Consider the following 11,923-nt stretch of genomic DNA (forward strand, 5'->3'; position numbering starts at 1 on the left):
AAACTTGTAGTGTATTTGATGTTTAAAAAGGCTTCTGAAGTTTGTAATTTCCAGACTTCATTTTCACTTAAGAAAAATGTCAACCCCTACAAAAATGTCAATTTTAATCAATATAATTCAAATGTCCTGTTTCTACAGGATTATTTTTCTGCTGTCGCAAACTGGTTCAAATTAAGATGCTACACCTGTATTATCTGTCTTCTCAAGACAAATAGCTGGAGTGATGATTGAAACAGCCTCCTCTTTACCATTGTTACATGTTGATGGTAAAAAATTCTCGGCCCAGAGGGATGTAGGCCCAGAGAAAGCCTTGCTAACTGTCAACGCCTTTCATATTTTCACAAGGCTTTTTCTATGCTGCAATTCAAGCCATTCAATTATCAGTAGCTTTGTTATTTAAAGAGATGGAAAGAGCTTCTCCAGATATTCCTCCTCAACACCCTGAGAATAGAGAACAGAAAATGTGCATTAGTTGATTTTAATTGGAGCACACTTGAAATTCATAGCATTCATAAACCTGCTTGGAGCAGATTCAAACTGGAGTGGTATGAGTGAGAGCTCTTGGGGTAGGCTATGCAACAATAGACAGTACAGGTGTTGAGGTAGCAAATGTATGTCACCACTTCAAAACATTATTTCTTAGATCCTTATATCCTGGTAGAATGTGATCATCTAAAATGGGACACATTTTAAATCCATCCCTCAGATTGGGCAGAACTCGGTCTTCTGATTATACAGTTAAAGCCAGCTAATTGCTCCTGGGACATGTCACCCACTCCCTTTCCTTGGCCATGGCTTTCCAAGGTGTATTTGGTCAGTCTTTGCACTGCCCATAAGTAATAAATATTTCACAGATTTAATATTGCCACATGAGACAGAGCGACAATCTGACAACCGACCAATGTTGTATTACATTTCATGAATATTCACAAGCTGCTCCGTGCTCGCCTTACAAATGGATTTGGGCTGGGGTCTTGGGAGCCTCTCAGAATGAGCAACACCTCTGTGGGTTTCTCACCTGGGCCTCTCCATTCCAGAATTTATGAACTCAGCACATCTGAATAATTAAAAGTACTCTTTTTATTTGCATGGTCTATTATTTAGCAGCATGAAAAGACTGGAGGAATTATAATTTCATATACAGTGCTGAGAAATGATCCACGGCTGCATACACCAGTCATTTCCTCGCCAGACTGATAATCAGAGAGCAGATGCTCTGTGTGTTGGTCTGTGCAGTGTGTGTGTGTGTGTGTGTGCATGCGTGCATCTTTGCGTGTGTGTGTCTCTATATTCACCTGCGTCTCATCTCCATATTTATCCCACTTTCATCTTGCTGTTGTATGAAGTCCAATCCAGGCTGCGGGTTGGATGTGTGCATTGAATTATACAGTGTTGGATTGATGATGACGCAATTATCCTACAGTCACCCCTTTTAAATTGTTGGTTCTGTCTTCGCTCTCTCTACCACACAGTCAAACCACTCAACCAGCCAATACTGCAGGTTCTCTGTCTATTTTGGAGTTCTCTGCAGTCATCCAAATCTGTATAGTCAGAGGCCAGGCCTGCTGATGTTTGGCTGGATCACAAAGCCCACCTGATGCAGCGAGCGCTGTTGTTTACTGAGGGCACTGTGTGTGCACTGACCCATCCCACAGTGCTAACAGTTCCATGCTGTAAAGTGAGGAGGTTGGGTTGCTGGCCGACGTCTTGGGAGACCAGGACTTATTTCCTTGTGAGGCCCTCCTGGGTGCCGCAGTATGTCAGTCACATTGCATGCTGTCCTAATCAAAAGTGATGACGTGGGACACCAACTGTCGTTGTTGGAGTGGATCCCAGAAATCAGCCATCATCCTCTTGGTGGTGCCAGCAAGCACTGTGACGCCATGAAACCAATACTGAAAATACCCTTCAGACGGAAAGTGGGAGGTGGGAAGCAGGCAGCGTGGCAATCACACTCCCATGATAACTGGCAAAGTGACATCTTCATCATGGACTTGAGACCACTTAAAGCAAAATACTGTTATTTTGATGTGTATGATGAGCTTGGTTCAATGTCATATCTTTAATTTATGCGGCGATGATTGATATGGCTACTTTAGGCCTAACACAATAGAGGTGCTCGACTATAGTTCTGCCCAGTTCCTTCAGATATATTATTCTTACACATTTAGCTAGCCCAAGATTCATTCCCCCATTTCATTTCAACGTAGTAACTGTAGTGAGTCACTGTTGTCATTGTGTTGACAAGCTCTTAATCTCTCATGTGTATCGCTAGTCTTGCGTCTGTCTCCCCACTCCGTGCTCTACATCGTGATGCCTCCATCTGATTCATGTCTCTGGAAGAGAGCAACAGAAAGAGAAGGATGGAGATCCTGTTATCTAAAAGGGTCCCCTGACTTGATATATGTGTGCAATGCATATTTCCAATACCCATTTCAAATGTGACAGAGGAACTCTTATTCCATTAGCCAGATGCAGGGTAAGATTCAGTAACTTCCCAAGAAAAGAGATGCTTCATTCGGTTCGGCCAACACTTTATGACTTCATTTATGGGTGAAATTGAGGTCATTTATCTATTTTTATTTTTAGTTTAGTTTCACTCATCAATTGAAACAAGCACTTGATTTATATTGAAAAGTGTGAATTTGAATCATTGTAAGGTTCCATTGTAAGGTTCCTGAATAACTATACTTGTGCGTGCATCTCTGACCAACCAAATCTCATCACTTGTATTTGGTTCATTGTCTAACATTCGGGATCAAGGCGTTCTATATGGTTATCTAGAGGGAAATTGTTAATCAACTCAAACAATGCAGAACCAGTTCATGCAGATCCCATTTAACCCACGATGATGGCCACATCACCACAGAATGACTCTCTGTCCTCCTGCTACAGTGCTGTACAGTACATTAACAAGGTTACATACAGTAGATTAACAGATGCCACTACATCTTAAATCATATGCAAATCACTCAATGTCTTCATTCAATCTCTGCCTCATACACAATCCAAAGGCCCCTCTGAAAGTGAAGAATATGGAAGCTTCCATTTCCCCTCTCCTGAAACGTCCATTGTTTCAGTAGGAACATAATGGATATCATCTGAGGACTCCTGTCTGTACCAAGACAAGGTTCTCTGAGTGTTCCTTATCTCGCTGCCTCCACACTCCTCCTGGGGAGCTCCGATTCTCCTCCAGTAATGACTATCTATCCAATTTAGTCCCCTCTCTCCAAGGGGAAATAAATCCACCATTGTCCTAGCTGTTGATGAAAGGACATAGAGGTCCCTAGCCTCTCGCACCATGACCTTAATTGACAAGAAATTGTATTCGCCTCTCTCTCCCTCTCTACCCCTCTCCAAAATAAAAAGGTGCCTCCTGGATTTACTTGACATGCCACTGGGATGACACTGCTTTCTTCTTTCTTTCTTTCTTTCTTTCTTTCTTTCTTTCTTTCTTTCTTTCTTTCTTTCTTTCTTTCTTTCTTCTTTCTTTCTTTCTTTCTTTCTTTCTTTCTTTCTTCTCTCTCTCTTGCGCTCTCTCTCTCTCTTTCTCTCTCTCTCTCTCTCCCAGCGGCTCCTAAGGGCCCCAAGCTTTTGATGACCCCCACCAGGGCAAAGGTAGGGGACACGGTGCGCATCACTGTGCAAGGATTCCAGGTAGGCGCTGGGGTTCCTGGGGTAAGTGCATGGGGGTTTATGAAACCGGAGAGCCATGTCAGTTTGGGATAGGAGGGGACAGGGGAGATGTGCAGTTAAGCCTGACGAGTTTTCTGATATAGTGACCATTCTTACAGGGTGAGGGATATACCATATGTCTTCTCGGTCTAAGGCTAGCATACTGTTTGTTGTACTGTGGAAAAAATGTGGAAAAAGTGCACAATTGGAAAATGTGTCTGGTTTGAATTTTTGGGGGGAATATTCTTATCTTTTCACATTTCTGTTTCACTGTTGCGTACTGCCTATGCCTCAAGGCATTAAACTATTTCAATGAAAAATGAATAACCCTTTCCAAAATCTGTTTGTTTATGGATACCTCCAATTCTCTGATGTTCTGTTGTTTTCTTAAGTCTATCTCCTTAAGCCAACAGGCATCCATGTCAAGCTGTTAGAGGATTCCTCAGCAGAGCAGAGTGAGGGTTTGTTCCTGCTAGAGCATTCCAGTTAGGAGTAGTTTTATTTTTTTTAACTATCATCCTCTGTAAAAAAAAGACAATCTTTCCTGCAGTGTGAATGGTATTTAGCTGATCCCCATCTCAGTGACAGGGATAGGGATGACACAGTGGTGGTGCTGCTTGCTAGACCCAGCCAGGTAGAGAGGATAAGGTTAATCCTGATAGGCCATGCTAATGGACCAGCACACCAATCGCCTTTGTTACTGTTCATTCACTGCTTCGTGAATTTCTGGACATGATAGCATTGTTTGTTTTCATAAAGTGTCTGTTTGTCATTGTTTTATTCTGGTTTGCTACTTTTGAATTGAAAAGGATCTAATCATGGCACTGATCCGGTGCCTTTAAGTTTAGTTTAGTGCAGCAGGCTGAAACCTGGGCAGATGTATGTGAGTATCTCCACCCACTGATTTCATGGTATTTGAAGTTGTCCTTTGAATAGTGTTAAGAATGGTCACTATAAACAGGCTTGACTGGGACGTACAACCAATTGGGCCCTTCGGAATCAGACGTCAGTGCATGGAGATTCATCCCAAAGTAAATCTCCCTTATCCTTCACTGGACCAAGGCTCTGGGGTTTCACCAGTAGATAAGATTTAGTGCTAAAACATATTTTACCTCTCTTGCCTTCTCATAGTGTGATAAAAAAGATATCAGTATCCCCTACGGTTTATAGTATCAGAATGATACATAATCACACAGTGTGGGGTTTTGCCTTTCTTTCCATTGATATGCTTAGACCCCAATCTGTGTTAATACATATGAAGATGAGAAAGGCACTGACTCTTTCATTGCGGCTGGTCTTTTTAATTTGGTTTCTCTAAAGCCGTTGGGGATATTTGACAGGAAGGTCTCACTCGGACCTTTCAATGGTTTTTTTTTATCTTGGTGTGACCTTATGCCATGAGACTATCCCAGATCAACAAACCCCTTTCGCTTCTGTCATCATGTGAATTCAGAGGTTCAATAACTCTTATCAGCACAGTCATTTTTGAAAGGTGACACAAATCACACCAGCTTAGTCAGAACGATGACAAACCAGATAGTCAAGGCAGATATTCAGTTCATTAAAGCATTTCTATGGGTCACACAAAGTGGCAAGAGTCAAGTCGTCGTAGATTCTTTAAAAGGGCTGGGATGTCACATTTCTAATTGCTAAAAGAAAATCTAGTCAGATTATCACTAACAGTTAGTTTATCTTAATGGAATTTCATTCTGTTGCATCACACTTTTCTTCAGGAATAGACGTCAATCGTTTGTCAATCTCTTTGTGCCCTTTCACCCAAGATGATTGACAGCAACATATTTGGCCCTCAGTAGAGTTCAGTAGAGTTCCCTAGCCAGTTCTTCTTTGACCATGTGTGGAGGGATCATAATTCCTGATGATGTGTTGTTCCCTTTGAATAACCTTTGAGCACCACAACCACTCATACCACTCTCTCTACTTAACGCCCTCTCCTCCCCTGCTGACGTGTTCTCCAGCTGACTTGATTCTAATAACATGTCTGTATCCAGCAGATGGCAGAAAAGACATCCAGAGGAGGACAGCAGGAAGGCTTATTCTCTGAGGGAGAATAGCCCTCTTAATAACCATGACAACCCTTTTGAAAAGGGAAATATTTTAAAACTGTGTGGGGAACTCTCTGAAGAGGCATGAGAATGAGAAACATTTTGTAAATGTAGTGTTGATTATTAATGCATGCTGTTAACTCACCATTGCGTTAGGGGGAAATAGAGCGTGTATTATTCATATAGCCTTTGTTCTTAATCTCTTGGCTGGGACTTATCACTTTTTCTTGTCCCTCCCTCCCTCCCTCACACACACTGTGGTGGTCTGTTGATAGAATGAGGTGTTCCCTGAGCCCCTCTTCACCTGGACCCGGGTCGGGGGCCGTCTGCTGGACGGGAGTGCCGAGTGGGATGGGAAGGAGCTGATTTTGGAGAGAGTGCCAGCCGAACTCAATGGCTCCATGTACCGCTGCACGGCCCAGAATCCCCTGGGCTCCACGGACACGCACACTCGCCTCATCGTCTTTGGTACGTGTCCAAACTCATCACCGTATTCTCTAATCCTAGAGAGCATTGCAGAGAATCAAAGACTTAACACTAATTCTTATTCATGGGATATTTTATTCCCACTATTCAAAGGAAAATCCTTATTCAAATTTCAAACACCATTAAAATTGTGTTTCAATGGTTAATATTATTCATCCACATACTGTAAAGTGTTAAACATTGCATTTATGTAAAAAAAAAAAGAAGAGATTTGTGGCCATTTTTAGATATGAATTATCTATGCAAACTAAGTGCATGATTAATAAGTGATTGTATCACTAAATGACTCAACAATGCCTCTCCAACAAAGGCAGATTTACATAAGTGAGTAATGCCTCTGATCTGGGTGAGTAAAAATCCAACAGCCATTAGAATCCCACAAGCAGCGTGTATTGTACACATTTTCTCCAACACTGACTGCTAATAATCACGAGAGGCCCATAAAATAATAAATGATATTTTTTGTTGACAGTGTCATCCCACCTCTTTGTTCAACGACCCACCACGTGCAAGCTAGATCAGTCTTTTCATGATGTGCTATTTATCGCAGTCCCAGTTTGCTTTAGTTGATGTGGGAGTTGGACTGCTTGCTGACTCTATTACTCTTGTACTGTATGTCCTGCTGCCCTGGATGTGTTTACCCTTGAGCCCTTTGGAATTAAAACTGATCAGAGGCCTGTCATTCATAGCTGCTCTACTTTAATCAAATCCGCTGCTCCGAGGATGAATGACTTCTCCTATGTATTATATATTCTCTACTCTCATTTTAGAGATAACTGCTGTGCAAGAGATGGAACTGATATACACTGAATGTACAAAACATTAAGAACACCTGCTCTTTATATGAGATAGACTGACCAGGGGAATGAAAAGCTATTATCCCTTATTGGTGTCAATTGTTAAGTCCACTTCAATCAGTGTAGATGAAGGGGAGGAGACAGGCTAAAGAAGGACGTTTAAGTCTTGAGAATATTGAGCCGTTGTGTGTGCCATTCAGAGGGTGAATTGGCAAGACAAAAGATTTAAGTGCCTTTGAACGGGGTATGATAGTAGGTGACAGGCTCAGCAATTTGAGTGTGTAAAGAATTGCAACGCTGCTGAATTTTTCACACTCGTCAGTTTCCCGTGTGTATCAAGAATGGTCTATCACCCAAACGACATCCAGACAATTTGACACAACTGTGAGAAGCATTGGAGTCAACATGGGCCAGCATCCCCGTGGAACGCTTTCGATACCTTGTAGAGACTGTTCTGGGGTCAAAGGGGGTGCAACTCAATATTAGGCATGTTTTCCACATTTTTTGTTCACCCAGTGTAAATTGGACTGCGTTCATATATTCAAGGGCTAGTGTCCAGGGTTAACATATTCACAGGACATGTGTCCCAACGGTAATGTGCTTACACTGCTATAATGCAACTAAGAAACGATCTGTCCATGATTTATAAATCCCCACCTTGACATCCTTCCGTGAGCACAATTTAGAAAATGTCAGAAATGTACAAATTGTTGGAAGGGCGAAAAAGAGCCTCCTTCTAGGGAAACTGCCACTTTGGGAAGGTGTTACCTTGGGGAGCGTTTTGGTAGAAAGAGCACTAATGCTTATTTAACACCCGGATGCCCGATCAGTTGTCATCGGCTATGTGTGGAGTGTAGGCTATCTGTCTATATCCTAGATGGCTTCCACTCATGCTTAGGGGAGCTAAATGGTGATTGAGTGACCTTGGCACCATCCCCCGTGGCCTTGAAATGAGACACTTCTCTCTCCAGGGGCATGGGGGATATTTGGAGCTCTGCTCACTTGGCTAACTGTTCATTATACATCATCAGGTATAATAGAGTATAAGGATGGGATGCTATATCCACTGGCAGAAAGCAGTACTCATATCTTAATGATGAACATCTCCAAGCACCTTAGATATAATACCCTCAGTGATTACACTGAAGTGACTCAGCAGTGAAGAGGCGGGCTGTCACAAAACCACTGATTTCTCTCTGTCTTTGTGGACTGTGGGGAAATCACATGTGGATGCTGAAAGAACAGCAGTTTGGGGAGTTTGTTAGAATAGGAGCTCTGCTGTTGCCTTCTTGTCCCACCCTCAGACCACTGTTCTAACTGATGCTCTAACTTGTTATGCCAGAGTACCCAATGTTCACAGCTCTATTAATACAGACTCACCAGGGGGATGTTATTTTACATGAGTTTTAGGAAAAGCTCTCTATTTTCTCCTCATCTCACTTATTTTGCCTCTCTCTATCTCTCTCTCTCTCTCTCTCTCTCTCTCTCTCTCTCTCTCTCTCTCTCTCTCTCTCTCTCTCTCTCTCTCGCTCTCTCGCTCTCTCCGTTTCCCCTTCATGTCTCTCAACAGAAAATCCGGCCATGATGAAAAACACTCAGAATCCGAACAGTAAGTATGGCAGTTATGAAGACGATTGACAGAGAAAGTTTCTATTGTTGTCTTTTAAAAAGCATTTCTCCTGTTTGTTTGCTTCTCACATATTTCTCAAGATGTAGTTGAAGACATCTGCGATGACAAGCATGCAATTTGTATCCAAAATGGCACAGTAACAAAGGACTTCTAGCTACTTCTTGGTTAGCGTTTGATGTATAAGCAAACTGACGACAGGTGAAGACATGTCTATCATTCTATCATCAACACAAGGGAACAGATCATGTTTCAGTCACTATCCACTTTTATCACTTTGTGAGAACTGTGAGATTAGGGTTGTTTCATACCCAGTGTGGGAACTCATTTGCAGCACCTCAGATTATCATATGTAAAGATAAGGGACTATCAGAGGAAGCACAGAGGTATATGAGGGCTCTCTCTCAGTCTTTTTCTCTTTCTGCTGCTCTGCTTGCCATATCTTACGGATGTATATTTGAATATGCAAATTATCCGGCAAGCACAGGGGCAGGTGTGCCACAGCAAGGACAGAATCAGGTCAACGTGGAAGCCACCGATCGTGGTGCGAGGCACAGACATGACTCGCATGCAAGTCAAATTGGTGTAGAACACGGCCCGAGAGGTCGCTGCACACGTGTCTGAACGCTCAGTGGCTGATCGGCCCACTCCTCCCCCTGTGTGTGTGGGAAGATCACCCTATCAGTCAGTCAGAACAGGGGCTACAGCAGAGCAGAGCAACAAACCAAGCTCCTCTTCCATCTTTGCCAGAGCTTCAATGCTCTGGCTGTCCTAACAAATGTTTTAGAGTATTGATGATAATGGAAATTAGCTGAGGTATAGAGACACAAGGGAAGGAGTGAAGGCAATGGCCGTAGTAGTTGTTTTTATTGTAATCCTACTTAAACAACTGGAGAACATGAGGCTATTTCAAGTGTAGTTCTAGCAGCAATATCATTTTTAGTGGAGAATGTGGTTAAGCTGCCATAAAAGCAAAGAGACAGAATTGCCAATTGTCCTTGTTTTGAAAGCCTTTACCAGGGGATAACATCTGACCAAATCTGCTCTGTCAGTACATGATTTGGTTTCATTTAGTTTAACATTATGGCATAGAGGGAAAAACAAATATCAGTGTTTTTAATTGAAATTCAAATCTGCTTTGTCTTAATTATTTAGATTTAGTTTAGTTTGTGTGTGTCTAGGGATTGGATATTATAAATAGTGATCTGACTATGTCTTCCTCTGGCCCTTGCAGATGGAACCCCTCGCGTGGATGTGCTTGGACCTATATGGATGGTGCTGGCCCTGGTCCTCACAGTGACTGTGGAACTGACGTGAAACCTTCCAGCCAACACACACAATGCACACATACACAATACACACACAACACACAGACACAGACAGACACACACACACACACACACACACACACACACACACACACACACACACACACACACACACACAGACACACACACACACACACACACACACACACACACACACACACACACACACACACACACACACACACACACAAACATATCCCAAGCCCCTCCAACACACAGACCCACACCACACACACAGTCCTGCAAGCCTTTTCCAGTCATCCAACAGGCCCCCCATGCGTCAGTCTTTCAGGAACCAGTGCCACCATCCGATGGTCCTCCACTCTGTTTTTGTAATGAAATAATAACCAAGATTATAATATAAAGAAAACCGCATAACATACTGAACATGAGAATAACCACCTCCGGTATACCCCTTCCCCTGACCACACCTTCTTTTTGTTTCTTGTCCCACTTCAGCCTGTTGATCAATAAAAATCAGTTGCTAAAAAAGGGGGGGGGAAAAAGCATTTGGGTTTGTTTTGATATGTTCAAACGTTGCAGGAGTTGACTGTGGAGAGAGACATGAACCGACCAGTGTTGGCAGGCCCACCACATTGACCCATTCACTGGGCTGTGCTGTACCCAATCTTTAAACTACAGATGAACAACTGGAAACTAAATACTCAATGAGAACATTGTTTTTTATTGCTAAACGGTTGTTGTTTTTTTCGGATGGCTTGGAATGTGCAATAGGACTAAACGCAAAGAGAAATGGATCATCTTCTTTTTGAGTGTATTTTGTGTACATCCGCGTAAATATTAAAGATAATCAGAGGTTTTATGGGTTCAGGTTAGGAATGGTTGATGAAGAGTTGGGAGGGTTTGCAGCGCTCACAGCCCTTGTTTGTATTTTCTCATCCTTTCTTGCTGTTTCAAGAGATAATCCCATAGGCTGTCAGGACAGAATCGTCTGTGTGGCAAGTTTTTAAATGAGGATAGAAAAAACAATGCAAGTACAGTATCTTACATTATGTCCGCCGTTCGGGGTTGTGGTGCATGTGACGTTTGACAATTCTTTCTCCTTTTCGTGTGTTACAGTGCTCAACAATGCATCTCATTGTCACTGGCCTGTAAATCCAGTTATTTACTTGTTGCATACTATCTTAAGTGACCTGCGTTGTGTACAATATGTAACTCTTCCCCCTGACATCTACTAGTAGGGTCATGTTATCCACCATTCCAGGAAGATGCTCACCCGGCGCAGAGTGTAAACAGGGTTGTTGCATTTGTTTCATATCACCTGTATTAAAATGGAGAGATTATCAAATAATTTGGCTTGACTTTACTTCTACAACCTAACTGTGTTTAAAATGACATGCAGTAAACTACCTTATTGTCTTTACCATGGAAGATAGATAAACCTACTTAATTCATTCTTACTTCTAAAGGCCTACTTAATCACATCTTGGATAACAGGATGTCAATATACATACAAAACCTTTAGAATAATCCCATCCCAGAATAATGAAGAATCTACTGTATACAGTAACGGTTACAGTAGAGTAACCGTTAGTTACTCTACTTTGAGGTCATGGTTACGTGTATATTGATGAATTTGGCTGGAATATTTGATGATCCTTCCAGACGTTTTTACCTCCAGAATATGCTTTGGGCCATCTTTTCTTTACAGAATATCTACACTAAAGCTGGCGATTAACAAACGATTTAGCTGCCCCTCACAACTTTTCAACTCTGTCTTGGCCTTCTCTGAAAGACTCCAGTTTCTGGAAATAATTAGGTTGGAATATTCAGCATTCTGACATTGCCATTAACCCCTTTCTACTGTTCTGTATGTTTGTCTACGCTCCACTGTCACACTGTGAGTGAGGGGTATGCTTACTGCAAAATAATCCTGCGTCAGAAATTCTGGAGAATTGCAATTTAAACTATTCTAGATACACAGTG

At 42.2% G+C, this 11,923-nt stretch overlaps 1 protein-coding gene across 2 annotated transcripts in view; it reads left to right on the plus strand.

Moving 5' to 3' along the window:
* LOC106565900 (immunoglobulin superfamily member 21) overlaps window positions 1-11,288 on the plus strand; it is a 298,458-nt gene extending 287,170 nt beyond the window's left edge. The window contains exons 7-10 of one of the 2 annotated variants that reach the window (XM_014133564.3): window positions 3,572-3,678; window positions 6,014-6,206; window positions 8,592-8,630; window positions 9,883-11,288. In XM_014133564.3, the coding sequence (XP_013989039.1) occupies window positions 3,572-3,678; window positions 6,014-6,206; window positions 8,592-8,630; window positions 9,883-9,965 (422 nt within the window). In that variant the 3' untranslated portion in view covers window positions 9,966-11,288. The remainder of the gene's footprint in view (window positions 1-3,571; window positions 3,679-6,013; window positions 6,207-8,591; window positions 8,631-9,882) is intronic. The other variant, XM_014133565.3, reaches the window with a different exon arrangement.
* The last annotated feature ends 635 nt before the right edge of the window (window positions 11,289-11,923 follow it).

Source organism: Salmo salar, chromosome 12, assembly GCF_965601325.2.
Source record: "Salmo salar chromosome 12, fSalSal1, whole genome shotgun sequence".
Classification (NCBI taxonomy): Eukaryota; Metazoa; Chordata; class Actinopteri; order Salmoniformes; family Salmonidae; genus Salmo; species Salmo salar.